Genomic DNA, 21,543 nt, shown 5'->3' with positions numbered 1-21,543 from the left:
ACATGACCAAAACTACAGATCCCAATCTCCCTACTAATGGAAGTGTCCACTGGCACAAATGGGGGTTTCCCTCCCAGGGCCAACAGCAGCTGCAGGAGGGTGATTTTTGTCAGGGCAACAGCAGGGGAGGGGTTAACTTCACTGGAATACTTTGTCCCCCACAGATGGGTTTGCAGCATTGGCAAAGTGCTCCCTCTCTCCTAGTCCTAATTCTTCCCCATCCAAGATTATATAATAACAGCAGCAGCAGCAACAACAATAATTTATTATCTGTACCCTGCCTATCCGGCTGGGTTGCCCCAGCCACTCTGGGCAGCTTCCAGCATTTATAAAAACATTAAACCTTAAAAAGCTTCACCTCATGGAAGACAATAATAATCCCCTTTGCCCCTTTTCCTTACTGTCATGCCAAGAGCAGATTAGTTGGTTCACTAGAGGCTTTCCTTCCTTGTGCCCAAAGGCTTCCTGGCTGGACTCCCAGAGCCCAGACACACAGCCTCCGAGTCCAACACTCTTCCCACTAGCTTGGCAGTCTACACTTTCCCCATTTCTTTATCTCCCGACTACTTCTCCTGAAGCTGCTTCACTGCAGCTCTGGCTAATATCTGGGCGATCAAAGCCTCTCACAGCCTCTGTCAGGGTAGGGGAGAGACCTTACAGCTGAGATATAGCACGGGATGCTCTCCATTCTCACAAATTTAGAAGAAGAAAGGAGATTCTGAGCATTTATTTATTTTATATTCTTCCCTTCCTCACAGGGTGGTTCGCAGAATAAAACACAAGCAAATCATTAAACCAAAACAACAAAACAATAACACCCCACCCCACCTCACTCACAGACACATTTAAAAAGCTGTAGGATATGAATCAGCCCAAGGCCTGGTGGAAGATGAACATTTTCGCCTGGCGCCTAAAATATATATAATGAAGGCACCGGGCAAAGCTCCCTGGGGAGAGCATTCCACAAACGGGGAGAACTTTCTGGCAGTTAGTGCGGTTTGACATGTGTGGCACACACGTGACATCACACAGCTGTCAAATGCATGGGATGTCATGCATGCAGCACATGTGTGTCATCAGGAAGAGGCTGAGCATAGGGCCCAGCATGTCTGGTGGCTCCTCCTCTCTTGCACTCAGGAGGAGCCGGCCGCTGAAGCCACACTGCACTCAGTTGGACGCCCAGCCTCCTTCTAAACATCAGCAAGGACTTTCTGGTGGCAAGAGCTGTTCAGCAGTGGAATGGCCTCCCTTGGAAGATGGTTTTTAAGCGGAGGCTGGGTGATCATCTGTCATGGATGCTTTAGGTGAGATTCCTACATTGCAGGAAATTGGACTAGAATCCTCAGGATCCCTTCCAACTTTGCAATTCTGTGATTTTAGGACTGCCCCGTTTCCTATGGGGATATTGCAGTTAAAAGGATTTGCGAGAGCCTAGAACTCAAGAGATGCGGTCTCTGAAGGTCCAGTCTCAGGATTTGGCAGCTTCTCAGCTGTCCACCACTGCCGTCAGGTAAGGTATATGGCAGACATTGAGGTGTCAAATGATGTTGCCCAGGAGTCAGCCTTTTCTCTGTGCAAAGTTATACCTGTAGCTCTGACAAAGTTACCCTGATTGCATCCTGTGCATAACAATATTTTGTTATCAAGAGTCAGTCTTCACTTTGTTTACCTGCCTAGTATTTACAGAAGAAGTGGCTTCATACAATATACCACCAAAAAAAGGAAACAAGGAACACTTTCCTTGCCTTATACATCTATAAAGTTAGAAAAGGAAAAGGTAAAGGGACCCCTGACTGTTAGATCCAGTCGTGGACGACTCTGGGGTTGCGGCGCTCATCTTACTCTATAGGCCGAGGGAGCCGGTGTTTGTCCGCAGACAGCTTCTGGGTCATGTGGCCAGCATGACTAATCCACTTTCTGGCGAACCAGAGCAGTGCACAGAAACACCGCCAGAGTGGTACCTATTTATCTACGTGCACTTTGACGTGCTTTCGAACTGCTAGGTTGGCAGGAGCTGGGACCGAGCAACGGGAGTTCACCCCGTCACGGGGATTCAAACTGCTGACCTTCTGATCGGCAAGCCCAAGAGGCTCAGTGGTTTAACCCACAGCGCCGCCCGCATCCCTATAAAGCCAGAAATTCTCTCCCAAATAACCATTTGTGCAGAACTATTTTGTAGGACAAAAGTGTTATGTGAGATTTAATCAATCAATCAATCAATCAATCAATCAATCAATTGGTTTTAACTTAGAAATGAAGAGTTCTTTTGCGGGCTGTAAACCTTAGTAATCTCCTTTTTAAAACGCCACCATGCTGGTAAAGGGTTATTTTCTATGGAAAAGAGACGAATCCAAAGCCGTCTGCCCATAACAGATTTGGAATGAGCAACTATAACTTCATGGTATGACTCAATTATTCTTGAAAACTTGCTTCTATTATACTGCTGCTACCCAAACCTTTCTCACTTTACAATGTCAAAACAAAATAGATTTAGTTCTTTAATATGAGTAAATGCTCTCTTAGTCATGCCGTTCCTTTGGGCTATAACATATTTCATCCTTAATCACACCCATTTATTCTAATATTCCTAACAAATGCATTTCCACATCAGTTTTTTTCCCCTTTTTATCCCTTTATGGGAAGCCATTTCCTGTGCACTGAAAGCTAATTGCAAAAAGGAAAGGAAAGTTAATTACTACAGGAAAGATAATCCGCAAAGCATTTCTCTCTCTGTGAACATAGCTCATTTAACTACCAATACGACCAAAAAATAAAAGCATGGGAGAAAGGTTTTATTTGCACACTTCTGACTCTTTATGCGATCATAAATCCAAGCAGAAAATACAACCACATTTACTCCAATCCACAAAATGCATAAGAGTGTTTTTGGGACTCCAGGCGTGTAGGAAGGCAATGACAGGCTGGTGGTTTTCTTGAGCCAAACATGCAATTTCACTGAAGTTCCCACCCAAGTAGCAGTATGGTATCATAACAGCAGAACAGCCATGCCAGCAACATGCCAGCTTGGCAGAAAAACTCCCTAAGCACAAAGAAGGTGCGGCAAAGGCTTTTAAAGAGAGCGTTCTCTGTGCAGATCCTGACACTCTCCATTTGTTACAACTTGCAATCCTGCTTCTGAGCTATTGAGATGCCCATGATGAAAAATCCTAAATGGCTCCAAGTGCACACAATGCTGTTATAGCTAAGCTGATGTCAGTCCGGCTGGGAGAGTGCTTGGGAGCATCATTTAAGCCACTGTGAAATCCCCAGAGTAACACAGCACCTTTGAAGAGACTTCAGAAAGCACAAATACAGTAGTACCTTGGGTTACAGATGTTTCAGGTTACAGACGCTTCAGGTTACAGACTCTGCTAACCCAGAAATAGTACCTCAGGTTAAACACTTTGCTTCAGGATGAGAACAGAAATTGTGCAGCGGCAGCACAGCAGCAGCGGGAGGCCCCATTAGCTAAAGTGGTACCTCAGGTTAAGAACAGTTTCAGGTTAAGAATGGACCTCCAGATCGAATTAAGTTCTTAACTCAGAGTACCACTGTAATCCAGAATGCAGGAGCAAGACTGATGGGCACTTCCTTATGAAATCATATCACACCTGTCCTGCAAGGGTTACACTTGGTACCAACTTGCTTCTGGGCATCACTGAAGGTGTTGATGAAGACCTTTTCAAGGCCTAAAAGCCTTAGGTTCAGGATAGTTTAGGGACCACCACCTGTCCATATCTGGAGAAGACTCTCTGTTTCTCATTGACGGTGGAGGCTCAGTTGCCAGGGAACAGAGAAAAGTTGCACCTGTAGCTGCATGTAAATTGTGGGACTCTAACCTGGGAAGTCAAGTTGGCTTCCTCTTTTATCGTGTGTTGCAGAATGGCAAGACCCTTCCTGTTTGGGCAGGTGCTTTTTTAAATAGATTTATAGGTTTTCATCCAATAATTTCAATCTGTTCCACACTCCTGTATCACACTGTACTGCATGTTATAGCTGATTTCAATGGTTGTTAGCACTGAGCGGTATGCAGGCAACATAAAGGACAGGATATACAGTTTTATACAGAGAAAATTAATTAATCAAGACTACATGCTAGACTATTTCAGGGTTTGGAATTAATTGTGTTTATAATGTACAGAGAAGAAACCCAAATGATGAGAAACGCAGTGATTTCAGAAATACGAAATCTTATGCAAGAAGTATTGAATTGAGCTGGAGTTGCATAAGTACCCAAGAGAGGAAATCTAAGTTGGAAGAAATGACTTGCCCCAGCATCACACAGGGTGCCTAGGAGCTATAAGGTCAATGGTATGTCACTAGAGTCTCATACACACTGTTGAAATGCCTACATACAACCTAGCGCTGTTATTTGTTAACTAGCTGGTGGACAGAACCGTGTTATAGCAGTAGAGTGTTATCGTGTCAGTGGAAAGGAAGCAGCATTGCTCCTATGAAAGCACATGCACAACGATTTTAATTTTTTTAAAGATGCAATATGATTACATTACCTGCAATGACATCTGGTAGTACATCACTTCTTCTGATCGTAAAATGGGTGTGTTAGGTGTAGAGCTTCAAACTGCAAGGAGGGCAGGTTGCAGGATATATGGGGGCGTTTACTAGGGCTGGGAGGCTAAATAAAAGCAAACATTTGCCCCTTGTTTCCCTTCAACCTTGGGTCCTTGAGAATCGAAACTGGGTCTAGAGCAGTGTTTCCCTAACTTGGGTCTCCAGCTGTTTTTGGACTACAACCCCCATCATCCCTAGCTAGCAAGACCAGTGGTCAGGGGTGATGGGAATTGTAGTCTGAAAACAGCTGGAAACCCAAGCCTGGGAAACACTGGCCCAATCCCCCAGCTCAAGATCAGTCACAATTTAAAAGAAGTTTGGGTAGGGAATTAGCTTTGGAGGCCACATTTCCTCCTAGGCCACTTCTCCACCCCCCACCCCCCCGTTATACAAGTCGTACAGTTTTAGATTTTAAATATTTAATATATGAAAATACCATGTACAAAAGGCAAGGTCTCTCATGGTGTCTTTGCAGCATCCACTAGATCGTTCTGTAACCTTAATCAACTTTTCAAGAAAACCCTAAATCCACTGAAGTTCCTACCTACTGTGTCTCCATTAAAATATGGTTTTGGAAAAAATATCCTTTATAATGCTGCATTACACAACACTGCAAACATCAATGCAGAGGACCAATTCCTTCTGCACTCTTCAGCCGTGAGCTCCAGCAAGAGAAATCACGAAAGCTTTCCAAAGCTGAGGCCTGCACTACAACCAAGTAGCAAAAATATGAACAACAAAGCAACCGATCAAAAGAAAGAGAACAGGATAAAGCTTGAAAAGGAAGGGAATTAATAAACAGATTTGAAATGGGCATAGATGCAGGAGACATCTTCAGCAGCTGCTACAAAAATGCAAGAAATGTTTTACAGTGGTTAACCTCCTAAGAAGATACCACCTCTTTTGCGGTCAGTGTGTCTTTGTACTTCCAAGATAGGCAGGTAGAGATTTAAAAAAATGGCAGTAACCCAAGCAGCAATTTGGTAGCTTGGATTTCTTTCAAATTCTATCTAACTGACAGTGCACATTCGCCTAAAAGCAGTAAAGTAGTCTGACGCTCTGCATAGCAACTTTCCTGGTTGGGAGATGAAGAGAAGGAGCTGTCAGCATCTGTTTCTAAAAAAGGGGAGTGATGAAGGGATAAAGGTTAAGGTAAAGGGAGCAGTCGTGGCTGACTCTGGGGTTGCGGTGCTCATCTCGCTTTATTGGCCGAGGGAGCTGGCGTCCAGCTTCTGGGTCATGTAGCCAGCATGACTAAGCCACTTCTGGCAAACCAGAACAGCATACAGAAAGGCCGTTTACCTTCCCGCCAGAGTGCTACCTATTTATCTACTTGCACTTTGACGTCCTTTCAAACTGCTAGGTTGGCAGAAGCAGGGACCGAGCAACAGGAGCTCACTCATCGCGGGGATTCGAACCACTGACCTTCTGGTCAGCAAGTCCTAGGCTCTGTGGTTTAACCCACAGCGCCACCTGCATCCCTGAAGGGATACTTAAGCCAAAACTACCTTTCCCAGCTTCGTCATGCAAACTAACATTCTTTTGTCAAAATCAAAATATGACTTGTTTTCAAAGAGACGTGGCACCTCTGGGCAGTGGAGAAGGTCTATTCCAGAAAAGGACATCTGGAAGAATTGCAACATGTCTTCCAAAGACATAATCCTTAAGATGAGCTGCAGGCAGATAAATCAGGCCTGCAGACTTGCAACCTGCCAAGCCAAATGCAAACTACCACCAGAGTATTATGATATTATACCAGCTGCTTTTAGCACCCCTAGGCAGACAGTATAAACAGGAAAGACCCTGGTGGGCTGCCATATTTTGCTGGCAGGCTGGTACATTGTGCAGGCCCAAGATAAATGGATGAAATGAAAACTTAGGTTCATCCAAATGGAAACCCCCCTGTCCTGCAACAATGCAAGATGAGAACATGAGTGTTAGGCTCTCAGATGCAGGAGGGTATCTTGTCTGCTTGCAGGGTGTGCATGCAATGAGGCTAAGCTTGCTAGCAACTCTGAGCTTCATCCCGAAAGCTCCTGAGAGGTCCACTTTCTGTGGAATGATGCTGTCACAAAAGGCCAAGAATTAGAATTTTCACAGCAATTCATTCTGGGGAGCCTTGTGCAAAAACTACAATGCCAGATGGCTTCATGTGATTTATTTGTTTTAAAAGAGAAGCACCCGACACCCACACCTGACGCCGAATAGCAGCAGCAAACAAAACCTGTTTCTATCATTATCACATAGTCTGGAATTTGGAAATTAAAGCCAGTCAGCCATGAGTCTGTTTGCTCCTACTAGCGTTGCCCATGATCAGTTTCAGGACAGCAGTGTGTTTCAGAAGGCAGCCAGGGCTGTTGGCACTGTATAAAAATCACTTCTATTACTGGAAGAGAAAAACCCCATTCCTGAAGGGAACACCCACTCTGGAATTTGCTGAAGAGGAATACTTTAAGAACAACCAACAGAAAAAGGAAGGAGTGGTCCTATTTTGTTGCTCCCTTCTTTTTGGCATTGTATTTGCAACAGCCCCTGGACAGTAGCAATGGAAGGAATTCTTGAATGAAGAGGGTGGAGAAAGACAACATGTTCTTAGAATCCTTATATTTAAATATGAAACAGCTTTCCTCGCAGAGTCAGAAGACAGAGAGAATGTCTCTGATAAAAGTAGAGTTAAGCAGCAACTGATACCAAACCATTTTGGAGATCAGGAGATCAAAACATACAGTTTCCAGCTTCTTGTGCTGCAAACTCTGTAGTTCTTAAGCCTAGGCATATTCCCCAAACCTCTCTCCAGCTTGGTTTTCATCAAGGTGAAGATGTATCTGGGCCATACCACTTCAGGCAAGAGTTCACATTGACTGAGCGCACATTCAAAAAAGGAAAATCTTCCAGAGAAAACTAGGTGTCAGGAAGAAGAGCTCTAGCTTAGCTTTTACTGTGTGCAATTCTTGTTGCATGGAGAAGCATTCAAGCAGGCTGAAGCGGTATAGTCTTGACACAGGGCTACCACTTCAGCTATGAAACAGGTTAAGCAATAACAAAAAGATATTGCCTCTGTGAGTGCAGAAGGTATCTCTTATCACTAAGTAAGCATAACTCATTCCTGCACTAATGGGTTCTAGGGCAGAGAATGTTTCTTGTATTTCCCCTTTTAAAACATAAAAACACTGAAGACCCATAGCAACTAGCACCACCCTAGCAAAGGACATATCTACTTCCAAAAGGAAGTCTGCAAGAGGTCCGCCATCACCTCGCCCCCATTAGTCACAAGCCACGCCATGCTGAGATGCTGCCACATCAACTATTTGCATGAGGTTTAAGAGCTGAAAATGAGCAAGGCCTGCAGCTAAGAAGTTCCTGTTTTGTTGCTGCGTGTTTGGGCGATAGGAGGAATCGCAGCGGACTAGAAAGGAACAAGTTTTGCACAGCGACTCATGAACACCCAGTTAAATTTTCAAAAGGAAGTTCTTTATGACTACCTATCTTTTCAATATATCTTAAGAACAATTTGCATTTTTTAAAAAGGCTATAGCACCAAAAAAACCCCACAACCTATTGATCCACTACTGTAATGGCCAGCACAGGAACACAGTGGCTAATCTCGTAATTCTGAATAAGAAACCGGAAGTAAGCCACTGGATTTGACTGTGTCATCCCCCCAGTCTGTCCCCTTCCCGGAGTGAATTCACTGTTCCTGCCTTAGCTACAGTTAAGCAGCACATCAGTTCTTACATTAGCTGTGGTCTGGTTAAAACTAACCAGGTTTCTCACTTAACAAACTGGTAAAAAGGATCATGGATACGATCCTGAACACAGATTAAGTGCATCCGAGTACTGTACACAGTTAAATCTTGAATACAGGAGGCAAATATGCTGGAGTGAATTGTTCCAACTCCACAGATTGGCACTAAAATCACAAACTGTTTAACATGAGTTAAACAAGGAGGTTTCTCAGCAACATTTTCTCAGCACAGTACTCAGCACTCTTTTGACAATATACTCTACAAACTTTAGAGCTCATGGGGCGGGCGGGTAAGCCTAACAGAAATAAAAATTTTTAAAGCATCTTAGAAAAACATCACCATGCAGCTTGAGCCTTGAACAAAGTACTGTTCTTCCCGGCTCTCAGCTTAGCTTTAAGTGTATGGTAATGTGTCTGCGTAAACGGCAAAAGTGTTCCCAAGAGCACCACAAACACAAAGGGGAAGCTCTCAGCCACAATGTTTATCCATCTTCTGAGTGGTAACAACAATATATTGATCTCCCCAACACCCTCGTGCAAATACAATTCAATTAAAATGGAGTAACATTGTATTCCTGCGTACAGTGGTACCTCGGGTTATGTACGCTTCAGGTTACAGACTCCGCTAACCCAGAAATAGTACCTCGGGTTAAGAACTTTGCTTCAGGATGAGGACAGAAATCGCTCAGCGGTGGCGTGGCGGCAGCAGGAGGCCCCATTACCTTAAGTGGTGCTTTAGGTTAAGAACAGTTTCAGGTTAAGAACGGACCTCCGGAACGAATTAAGTACTTAACCTGAGGTACCACTGTATAGCTAAACTGTTGTTCAAGGGGACAAGCAAGTGGCAAGCCTGGTCTTACAGACGTAAAGGCCAAATCTATTTCTCTCCCCTTTCCTCAAACTGACTTCCAACAAGCTGGGAACGCAGTATGGGAACATCCCATTCATTTGGCCATTGGCAATGCTATTTTCAACTTACATGAAGGGAGATAGATCCCTGCCCCAAGGAGTTTACAATCCAGAGATTCATCAGTCAGGGACGCAGCAAAGAAAGAAAAAGCAAGACTAACAAGGGATGAGTGCATACAATCTCTGCCCACCAGCTGTGCGCAACACACCCACACACCCTCCCATCAGTAGGCTGCAAACAAGTCTTGCAACTGCTTTCCAATAGTCACCATAAATGGTGTAAACCAGACAAGCATGAGGTAATCAAGAAACGAAGCACAAGCACATAAAGAATGAAAAGTGCTGTTTTGAAACGAATTCCTCTGCAAATGCCAGGTTGCAGAGATCCAATCTCAGCTAATGCTTCACTACTCACAAATCATTTTTCAAACCCCAAATAAAGAACTTCAATTTCATCATTTAAAACAATAGTGGCTGCAGCTAACTATCAACAAGACTTCAGTGTTAATATTTGCTCTTCTAACATGCAAGAATATCCTTCTCAGCTGCTCTGGAAGTTTCTCTTACTCTGGTGTCTTTCCAACGCAATAGCTATATTGGCAGAGGCACAGCAATTCTTCATATATTTACTACACAATAGATCCATACGAAATGCTTAGAGATCTTTCATACTGAGGAAAATGGAGTCTCAATTATCTACTATAGGTCCAATATAGCTGTGCATCAGAACTGGAAAACTCTCAAGTATGTGGGTGCCATGTGTTACCAATTAGACTGTTTTATTACTGGCTTCCTTTTGGCGACGTCTAACCTCAAATCCATTATTTACCTATTCTCCAGTGTCGCATACCACAACTTAGCAATGATGAGCTAGCCTTTGTGTTTGACTTACATTTCTAGATTTTTCGATTTTGGGACGTCTCAGGGTTAGATTTTCTGACTGAGACTCCATATTTCATCCTTCCAATTAGGCAATGTAGTAACACTGCATTTAAGAAAAATGCAATGGTTTTTTGCAGGGAAGGTTTTAAGCAACAGCCGGTTCCAGAGAGCGAGCAATGAAACATGGGCATCGGATATCACCATCTCCAACAGGCATGTTAGGATTGCAAGTGTGATGGCACTGCACATTAAAATCTCTTTGTGTGCACGAACTTAGACCACCAAGACAGAAAAGCTTTCGGTACAGCTTTCTCCTTTGATGTGCTAACCTCACCCATTCAGGAAGATGCATTCAAATATGCTATCCCACAAACATTATCAACTGACTTGGTTCACTGCCATGGGGATTCTTACTTCGTCAACAATCAACATCTGAATCAGTGCTAAGGTTCTCCATGCCTAGGAAAGGTACTAGACAAATACTATCTGGTACAGTGGTACCTCGGGTTACATATGCCTCAGGTTACATACGCTTCAGGTTACAGACTCAGGCTAACCCAGAAATAGTACCTCGGGTTAAAAACTTTGCTTCAGGATGAGAACAGAAATTGTGCTCCAGCAGCGCGGCGGCAGCAGGAGGCCCCATTAGCTACAGTGGTGCTTCAGGTTAAGAACAGTTTCAGGTTAAGAACGGACCTCCAGAACGAATTAAGTACTTAACCCGAGGTACCACTGTATCTTCCCTGCCAAAGGTACTTTTGAGAATTGCGATCACCAGAAAACGGCTGTTCATATATAAATATCTCAATGATAACAGATCAAAAACCTGTAAGTTTAGAGTCTAATCAAAGTACAGTGGTACCTCAGAAGTCGAACGGAATCTGTTCCGGAAGTCTGTTCGACTTCCAAAACGGTTGGAAACCAAGGCGCGGCTTCCGATTGGCTGCAGGAAGCTCCTGAAGCCAATCAGAAGCCGCGTCGGACATTCGGCTTCCAAAGAACGTTCGCAAACTGGAACACTCACTTCCAGGTTTGCGGTGTTCGGGATCCAAGGTATGACTGTAATTCATAAAAACAGACAAGATCCATTGAGGGGCAGGGGACGACAACACATGAGTGTTGAAACTATAACAGGAAAATCGCAATATATGTGTTATTCATGAAGATTCTATAGAACTCATTATTTTGAAATGTTATCTTCTTGCCTTCACCCTATATGCACTGATTTGGATAGGAGAACTGTATACTATATTTAAAGGTCTATATGTTGTTTCGGGGCCAGGGTAGCCAAAGTTGTGACAGCGGCTTCAGATGCCACCCACTCAGGTAAATTACCACATAAATTGGCCATATAATCTCATATCCAAACACTGAATGGCCAACTCTCAGGTTTTGCCATCTGAATTGGCCAGGAGCTACAGCTCTGTGAAGGTAATTCCACAGGAGATATTATTCCTAGTTCCTTTCTTCAAAAATAAAATAAAACCACAGCTTCTATTTTTTCCAGTAAATGGACTCCCACCCACTGAGTTCACATTGCCTGAATTCACAACCACTGTATTCATGAGGACTGGACTGTTCTCCAATTGGGGAGGGGAGTGGGGGATAAATGTTTAGTTCCAACATCAGTGACAAGGAATTCCCCACCCCTTTACGTTCATTCTCACGGTCCCAACATGACCCTGGTGGATTGAAGCTGGCTGCACACTTTGAGGCATCCTACGCTGCCCCCAACTTTCAATTCAAGGGAAACAAATAACCGACAAAGAACTGAGGCGAAAAGCTTGGCAACTGGCAAACATATATGCAATTCCTGTTAACTGCATGTTAGACAAAGCAGCACGCAATCTCCCTTCTTTGAGATATAGCCTGTTCTGAGTGTTTACCAAAGAACATTTTTGCATAGGATTCTGAACACATCACACGCAACCAGTCTGCACAAGTGAAGCTCATCCTCTGAAATTCTACAGACAGAATATGACTTAGAATCATAGAGGAACTGTAGGGTTGGGAGGTACCTCAGGGGTCATCTAGTCCAACCCCCTGCAATGCAGGAATCCTGCCCACAGGCATCCCTGGTTGGGCTTGAACCACCAACCTTCCAGTTAACAGCAAGATGTACTGACCCACTGTGCCGAGGGGCATGACTTTGTGTAGAAACTCGCCTCCTGTACAAAGATACAATTCACCCGCTTTTTGCCCCTGGACCTGGCATGTGGCCCCTGTAAGGCTGCCCAAAGGGCAATGTGGCCCTGTGGCTGAAATCGGTTTCCCCACCCCTGCTTTACCAGGTGAGCCACACAAAGTTAGTGCGTTTAGCTTATTGGGCCACAGAACTCCTATAGGTTTGTGCTACAGTCTCCCCCTCCCCCTCATATGAGTCGATCTAACTTTAAAAGGAGAGAAACAGAAGTAAGTCTGGACTCAACTGGACAGTTCAAGGGACAGCGATTTCTAAACAAATCAATTCACATTCAAAACATGTGCATAGTACCCGTACGCCAGATTTTTCTCCTCACAAGAAAGCAAGCTTCTACCAGTAGTGAAGGATGCAATTTAGAATGCTGGCCCAAGCTGCTGGAGAGTATGAATGAATCACTGTGTCCCAGGCTCTGGTTCATTAACCTTTACTATTATCACTTTATAGGAATGCTTACACAGCGCCGGTATAGAACTCACACTTGCAGAAATGCAATTCCACCAGGAATTACAGGGATACGACTACAGATTAGTAATATAAAGCATCCACTTGCATGCAGAAGGCCCCCAGATTCAATGCTCAACATCTCCAGGTAAGGGGTCTGGGAGAGCCTGATGCCCAAAACCCTGGAGAGCAGCTGACAGTCAGTACTGACAACATTGCGCAAGATGGACCAATGGTGTGACTCCATATAAGGTGACTAAGATAGCTAGGATAGTTCAGTTCGTACATCACGAGACTCTTAGAGTCGTGTGTTCAAGCCCCACGTTGGGCAAAAGATTCTTGTGTTGTAGGAGTTTGGGCAGCTAGATGATCCTCATGGTCCCCTCCAACTCTACAATTATGTGAATCCGAGGCAGCTCCCTATGTTACAAGACCAAAAAGCAATCTAGCTGACTCATCCTGGCACATCCAAGATGTTGGATCAGTCACCAACAGATCATTCAGAGCAAAAAAAATTGCTATGGTAGATGTGCTATGCAATAGCAGGAGTAACTGATCCTTCCAGCAATGAAACAAGCTCGCACGTCCAGAGTAAGCAATTTGACTAGGATGGAAATGTCTTGTCAATACCTGGCAGGATGGAAATGTCTTGCCAATACCTCCTGCTTGGCAGGGGGTTGGACTTGATGGCCCTTGTGGTCTCTTCCAACTCTATGATTCTATGATTCTACCAAATACAGTGGTCATTCACACTCTGAAAATGAACCAAGTTAGTCCACCAATATTTCCCAAGGACAATATTTGGGAAGATCCTGTCTTTCTCCTTTCAGTAAATGTTTTGATTCCACAGCAAGCTTCTGGGGTTACTAAAACTGAGATTATTGCCCCTGGAGTCAGCGTCTCCCATTCAGTAGGCTATTACCAAAATAACAAGGGCAATATTTTGACCAGCTAAGAGATCAAGAGAAGACTATGGAATTGCATACTCCCCACCCCTGTCTCCTCCACGGTGGAACTCCCTATTATGCACGTGAACCAGACAACATTACAAGAGCAAGGGGTTAATGTGTCAGGTGGTCACTGGGTCTTGCAGAGCACTTTTCAAGGGGCTTCATATGATGGAAGCATCAGCTGATCATTGCTGCTTTGAGGGGCATTCCTTTGCCACAGTTTGATTTCAACCTCAGCAAGCAACAAGAAAAGGATCACCTGACAACATAGTTAACATAATGTATTTGAGTGAAAGGGAATTGAGGGAAGTTGAATAGGGGTTACTGATAGGATATTAATTTGAAGGTATAAGTTAATTTAAGGTAACTATATCTGAAGAGTAATGAATGGGGATAACTGAAGGACAACTGATTTGGAGTAAGATCTGTTAGGAAATGAACTGAGGGTTTCAATGGAAGATTTGGGCTGACCTGCGGTAGGTTGCAAACTAATTTAAGAATTGAACAGTACTGATTTGGATTGGAACTTGATTGGCTTGCCTCCTTTGACATTTAACTCTGCATCTATAGGTACATATTTTCACATGCAAATATTACGTAATTATGTGTTTATGGACTGATTCCCCAATCTTTTAAGACTTATTGGTGTCCCTGATTATGGCCCCTAGGAGAGGAGGCCAAAGCTGTTTAGAATTTGGTAGGATCCAAGAATTAGAATCTTGGATTATGTCCTGAAGGCCAGAACCAAGACAGAATGCAATTTGTAATAATCTGTACCAGCAACAACCCAGTTAGTGTGTTAATCCTGGACCATGTGTGTAGGGCAATGGCAAAAGTGGGAACTGAAAACTTTAGGCTACTTTTCACACCCTATCCATGCAGTCTAGAGTTTCCTCATGCAGCTGTGGTTATTATTATTATTTGCAGCAACAGATGTTATGGGAAAGTATCCTGACCAGATGACATCTGCAGAAGAGGACATGCTGTTACTTAGGATCCTGGGAACTTTGGAATCCAGAAATGCACAAAGTATGCAATCCTTTCAGCTTCTTCCACAAGTGTAAACTTTGTGAGGAAAGGGAGACGGGTCATACACACTTTCACGATGGAAAACTATTAAGACAAGACAATCTGGGTACCAGGTGCTTAGGAGACCTGATTAGGCCACGGCATACAAATGTTTTAAGAACATACAGTGGGCATTTGCAGCAGGGAGCACCAATGTTTCTCACAGAGTGCCCACTGCAAACATGAGAGCTACACAAAATGTGAAGCAGCGGAATGGGAACCAATTGCCAGAAGTCTCTGTCTGCTGGGTGAGGGTGACCTTATTTTAAAGAGCAACCGAGCCATGAACTCTCCCACAAGTTCCAACAGACCCCACTTGTTTCAGAATATTTCAAGGAATAGATGCCACAGTTCCACAAGAAAGCCCTTTGTGCAACTCTCCACTTATTAGCAGCAACATGCAGAAAAACAGGCTTGTAAATAGTCACTTGCCTGAAAAGGAACTGCCTCTACGCTAACCGGAAAGCAGGGAAAGTTTTATGTCTTTTTGGCTGTTTGTGACTTGTATTTTATTGTCTAGATAAACAGCCAATGAAATCTGGCAGGATGGGTGACATATAAATGTAATAAATAAAATAAAAATATTGGAAGTAGATTATCTATGAGGGAGGTGCACACTATTTGAGGCACCCTTCAAGGCTAGGTGTACATGTAAGCAGTTGGGACCTCTACTTTCGATGTCACAAATATGCTTTTGGAAAAATATATGTATCATTTATGGTAAATGTGTAAATCATGAAGATAAGCTATGAGTGTGCAGTTGTTCACCAACCCTAATCTGAAGGTCTGTGATGGAATGTCCTCACGTCAGATGTCCTCCTTTCTTCCTTTGCTCCAAGTCTAATCACTTGAGAAGCCAACCATCATCACCCAGCTTAGGTGAGCAGATAAAAAGTTCTGCAAGCTAGTCCTTGTTTTAAGGGAGTTGCTTGCAAGGCTGCCTTCAATGATTCCCCCCCCCCAATTTTTTTTATTGGTTTTCACAACATTATAAACAATCAAACAAACACATATGACAAACATAAATCATAGCCTTATTGAAAATTACACTTGCTAACATTGTTAAGTGACTTCCTCGCTTCCCCTTGGTTGAATTTCCATGCATGTCCTTTTAACGGTTTTCCAAATCACAGTTCTTATAAAATTTAACTTACACATTAACATCCTTAGATCTTCACATGAAATTAAACGTATTAATTCGGCACTTAACATAGATAAAATCCTGAGCCAATAAGGCTGCCTTCAATGATGTCGCCTTGAAATCCGTGCAGAATTGGAAGAGGGGAGAACAAGCCCAGAAACGCCTCGCCCAGGAGAAGGCTACCTTAACCGAACTCCTTATTCATTGCTTTTCAACTTTAGAAAGTCCCCGCTCCACCCCGTGGGACCGACGGGAGGCTCCTTCTTCGAATGCAAAAGCGCCCCCCCCCCACATTCGACTCGCCTGCAACTGCGGCGCGGAAGAGTCCTGCCAGCCCCGGTTTGCAACATCCCGCCATTCCTCCATGATCCCTTGCGCTCAGAAACAAAACAGAACTCTCTTCCCTGCTCCCTTCCAGATGCGCTGAAGTCCAGGCGGCTTCTTCCCCAGGCAGCCCCTCTTCTCCACCCCACCCCACCCCACCCCGCATCTCTTCCCGCGTGGCTCCCCCCCCCCCCGACAAGTTCCCGTCCCTTAAATCGCGCCCGCCAGCCCGCCGCCACCGCAACCTCGGCGCGCCCTCTGGAGAGAGCGCACAGTCCCGCTCTCGACGCCGCCGCCGCTGCTGCAGGAGGGCGCGGCGGGCTCATCCCCGGCTTCCTGCCTGCGGGGACGCCTTTTGCCCGCCTGCGGGGAAGTTGTTCGGGGAGAGGAGGCAGAGCGGGAAGGAGACTGGGCAGGGCGGCGCACGGAGCCCCCCAGCCGAGTCCTTTTGCGTTAATGAATGGGGAAAGAGCTCGCTGGCTGTCAGCAGCGGCTTACCTGTTCGTCACGCCGGCCGCCACCCCCAACATCGCGGCGGCGGCGAGGAGGAGGCAGGGGAGTCCCCGAGCGAGCCCCGCAGAAAGCGCGCCGCGTCTCCTCTCCTCTCCACTCCTTGCCTCCTTCTCGGCGGCGAGTTCCGCGCAGCAGCAGCAGCTGCAGGCGGGGCCGCCCCCGCAAGGCAGCACAGGAAGGCCACGCGGGGGGAAAGGGAGGGAGCCAGAGAGCCAGGCGGCGGCGGCAATGGCGCGTCACCGGCCCAAGCACCCTTTGCTCCAGCCCCCTCCGCCGCCGCTTCCTCCCGCGGGGAAGGAGAGGGAGAGGTGCGCGCCGGGGGTGGCTCGCGGGCGGCCCCACTTCCCAGGGTTTCCGGCTCTCCAGGGGCTCCGGTTCCAAAACCCCGTTTCTTTTGCAACGTGACCCCCCCCCCTTTTTAGCAGTGTGCTTTTTAATATATATATATATATATAAAGCGAGCGCACCGCCCAACGGGCAACAGCTGGAAGTCGCCGTGTGCTCCAGAAGTTTTTAGAAACGGGGGAGGTGAATGGCTTTGGAAACGGGCCACACACAAAAAGGTAGGCTAGCGCTGAGGAGGACAATCCCGCCGCCTTACTTTGCTCGCCCCTCAGGGCCGGCCCAGTATATTTGGGCACCTGAGGCGGACCCCAGAATGGCTCCCTGTCAGGGAGGAAAAGGTGAGGGGAAATTGAAATCAGAAACAAGGCGCGCGCGGGGGGGGGGGGGATATCTACCTGGGCATCACGCTGCCCCGGTGCCTCCCCCTGCGTCATAGGTTGGTTGGTCCTAATCTCCCCCGCTCCCCACTTTTTTCTCAGGACCCTCGCTTCAAGGGCGCCCTTTCCTCAACTGCTTGACCCCCGTTCTGTAGCCTCCCCTTGTGACCATCAATTCTCTAGTCCCGTGTTACCCAAAGTGGGCGGTACCATCTCTTGTGGGGGGTGGGATAACCTAGGGGGGCAAGGCAAGGGGGCGCTGGAGATGTAAATGACTACCAAATTTTGAAAAGCTGGTATCACTAGACAGTTCATCAGTTTTGTTGACTCAGTTAAACCAGTGCTTTTGTCTGGGGGGGACGTATACCCTTAAACATTTTGTGAATCTTTGTACTTTGACCATTTACTGTATTTATTTTTCCCCATTTGAACTATAAAAGGTGGTTTTCTTGTGTCAAAATGAGAGTACCCCTAAACCTTTTCGAATTAAACTAAATCGTTTTAAGTGGATTTTGAGTAAATGTGCCATTATTCACTGTTATTATTTTGAGTTTTATTCTGTTGTTATCTTCCTTAGTGGGTCATGCAAACCGCTACTCTGAATAATGCGCTTTATAGGGTTTATGGAACCAGCGGGGTAGCGACCCAAAAAACCCCCTAACCACTGCTCTAGTTCTTTGGAGAATGACCCTCTTCCCACTGCTTTTACAGTTCACATTTCCTACCTCTTAGCTGTGTTTCAAAGACAGCAGATGTTCTGAGTTACTTGCCCAGATTATTCACACATTCATTCTGGACTGTTTGGGTTTTGGACCTGTTAACTGTGACAGGCTTGACCCCTGTGGAGGCTGGATTCCTGAGCTCCAGCCCACCTTCTGAAAACGTAATGCAGTTTTTAAAAAATGTTCTCAAAATCTCAAAGCCACGTGCTCTTTCCTGTCCCCTCCACATTTTATGCTTGGATTTACAGAAGACTTTTTTGTCAGTCTCCTCCAGCGAATCGGCTTTCTGCACCACTTGGCCAGTCCTAATCCAAATGTGTAGCTACAGCAAAGAGATCCCCCTTGTGTGTCCTAGCCGAAAATCCATGTGACTGATTGGAATGCCAGAAAGTCAGCCCTAGGCGGGATTTCCTAGGAGGAAATCTCTTACTCCATCTGTTGTTATGAAGTCTGTCTAGCACAGTGTTTCCCAACCTTTTTTGGGCAAAGGCACACTTGTTTCATGAAAAAAATATCGAGGCACACCACCATGCCAGATGGGGAAAGGTCACTTTTTACTTATGTAAAAATAAAATAAAAAAAATAGTAACAGCATAGAAGGTAATGGTTATCTCTTTGATGTCTGATGGGAGGGCATTCCACAGGGCGGGCGCCACTACCGAGAAGGCCCTCTGCCTGGTTCCCTGTAACCTCACTTTTCACAGTGAGGGAATTGCCAGAAGGCCCTTGGCACTGGATCTCAGTGTCTGGGCTGAACGATGGTGGCGGAGACGCTACTTCAGGTATACTGGACCGAAACCGCTTAGGGCTTTAAAGGTCAGCACCAACACTTTGAATTGTGCTCGGAAAGGTACTGGGAGCCAATGTAGGTCTTTCAAGACTGTCGTTACGTGGTCTCGGCGGCAGGTAGCAGCGCTCACAGCTTACGGACTGCACCGTGTAACAGGTGTCTGGCCCAGCAGCCTAAGGCGGACAAGCCACTGAAACAGGCATTCAGAATCCATTCATTTCATAAAACCTGCAGGGCTCAATCTCTGTGTTTGTGTATGTGTGTGTTTCTGTTTTGCCCAAGGGTCTGGGGGTGGGAGAGAGCTCTTTAGCATGATGCTTTTAAAACAATTAAATTATCAACAAACAAACCTGATGATACGAATAGCAACGTCAGGTGCTACCGGGGGGGGGGGGGGAGAAGTAAATACTGCGTCCAGGCGCAATTAGCGCTGATTTAAGGTGCACCAAGACTGCCTAAAAACCTCACCAAAGATATGCAACAAAGCGCTTCGTTGCAGAGGGGAGAGTTTGTGCACCGTGGAGGCTGGAGGGCTTCTATTCCAGTGTTTCCCAACCGGTGTTCCGCGGCACAGTAGTGTGCCGCGAGATGTTGCCTGGTGTGCCGCGAGATGTTGCCTGGAGGGAGGCAGGCGAGGGCGTTTGCTTCCCGGAGGACGGAGCGAGGGCGCCCCCTGCTGGGCCGGGGCTCGCTCTCCCCAGAGGGTAAATCTGGATCAAATGGGGCGAGGGGCGGGCAGAATTCTGGGGGCCACTGATGCCCTACAGACCCCCCCCAAGTCCTCCGGGGCGCGCACTCTGCTGGGCTCTTTTCGGTCGTCGTGCTTGTGGGAAGCCGCCCCTTCCCTGGGCGACGCGCCGCCTCGCGACTCCGGAGTCAGTCCTGCGGGCTCTCGGAGGGACTCGCGAGCGACGGCGCGGCAGCTCCGGGGCGCGCTCAGCCGGGCCGCCGCGCGCCCCCGCACAGCCCCTGCTGCAGCTGCCCGGCGTGGAGCGCGACGCGGAGCCAGCCGGGCTTGGAGGCGCCCAGGTAGGGCCGAGCCGGGCGGGGGCGGGGAGGTCTCGGTCTGCTGCGGGCGCAGCAGGGCGAGCGGTAGAGGGGGAGCCGTCGGGTCTCCTGGAAGGAAGCGAGGTGGCGGCTGAGGGGGATGCAGCCCCGTCCCCAGCAACAGGCGCTCCTCGAAGTGAGGCCACAAGTCGGGGCTCGGACAGGGCCTGGAAGCAGCGGCTCCGGCTCTTGGGAGCGGAGAAGGGGACTTCGAAAGCGGCCTGGAGGAGAAAAGCCCCGATGCAGCGAGAGCGGGGAGCGTGCTGCCTTGTCCAGGCCTCCTCGCTTTGTGCCGTCCGCTGCCGGGAGCAGGACACGGGGGCTCCTCGTTCGCATGCTTTCCCGGGTGATCGGTGAGGGTTAGGGTTAGGGTCCCTCAGTCCCTCGCTTTGCTGCCTCCTCCCCCCCACCCCAAAGCTTGGAGGTTCCCCGGCAAGGGGGAGGGAAAAAAATTGAAAGTTACACTTTCGTGCGTCCCTCCCGGCGTGATGCTGCGCGCTGACGTCACGGGGCTGTAATGGTGGTGTGCCTCGATATTTTTTTCATCAAACAAGTGTGCCTTTGCCCAAAAAAGGTTGGGAAACACTGTTCTATTCTACATGCGGGGGTTGGGGGGGCGAGGAAAATGTGCTCCGTGGGGGGGCGGGGAAGGCAAGAAAAGGAGCTGAGCTCTAACTATAGGCTCCCACGCTTGAGCACGCCCGACTCGGTGGGGCGGACCACCCTCTCTCCTGGAGGAGGAGGAGGAAGAGGAGGAGGAGATTCCCATCCACGGCGTGGCCTCCCGCGCTCCTGAACGGGAAATCTCTGCAGCCCAAGACTCTCCGCGAGGCAGCTCCTCCCTTCCTGCCTTGAGCCGCCGCCAGCCGCGCCCCCCTCCCCAGTTATCTGCTGCCTGCCAAGCCCCGCCCCTCTTCATTGTCCTCCCCTTCTGTTTATTCCCCTTCCTCCATCCCTCGCTTTTTTCCCTCTCTTTCCTTTTTTTAAAAAAATATTTTCTCTTCCCCTTCTTTTTTCCCACCCTTTCTTTTTTCTCTTTCTCCCCCCCCTCCCCGCCCTCCTGGGTTAAAGGATTTGAGCAATGGGTCTGGAGGTGGAGCTCGTCGGAGGATTAGCCCGACTCGCCCGCCTCCCTCCCACGGCACACTAGGCAACGTCCGGCGGCACACTAGTGTGCCGCGGAACACCGGTTGGGAAACACTGGTCTAGCATATAACAGATGTGGGAGGACTCAAGACTGCTTCAAAAGCATCCCTATGTGGTAGCATTAGCCTTTCAAGAGCATGCATTGGTTCAGAACATGCACAGAGCTGTTTTCCGAAGGCCAAGAAGCAACAAGGAGCTTCTTTTTCTTTAGTACAGTGGGACCTCAGAAGTCAAACGAAATCCGTTCTGGAAGTTGGTTTGACTTCCAAAACATTCGGAAACCAAGGTGCAGCTTCCGATTGGCTGCAGGAAGTTCCTGCAGCTAACCGGAAGCCGCAGATGTTCAGGTTCCAAAGAACATTTGCAAA

General features: G+C 47.0%; 1 protein-coding gene across 1 annotated transcript in view; it reads right to left on the bottom strand.

Moving 5' to 3' along the window:
- LIMS1 (LIM zinc finger domain containing 1) overlaps positions 1–16,989 on the bottom strand; it is a 71,706-nt gene extending 54,717 nt beyond the window's left edge. The window contains exon 1 of the mRNA XM_077927633.1: positions 16,734–16,989. Within this exon, the coding sequence (XP_077783759.1) occupies positions 16,734–16,765 (32 nt within the window). The 5' untranslated portion in view covers positions 16,766–16,989. The remainder of the gene's footprint in view (positions 1–16,733) is intronic.
- Positions 16,990–21,543: the final 4,554 nt, after the last annotated feature.

Source organism: Podarcis muralis, chromosome 4, assembly GCF_964188315.1.
Source record: "Podarcis muralis chromosome 4, rPodMur119.hap1.1, whole genome shotgun sequence".
Lineage (NCBI taxonomy): Eukaryota > Metazoa > Chordata > Lepidosauria > Squamata > Lacertidae > Podarcis > Podarcis muralis.
The sequence above is the reverse complement of the archived record's forward strand: the minus strand, read 5'-3'. Positions and strand labels throughout refer to the sequence as shown.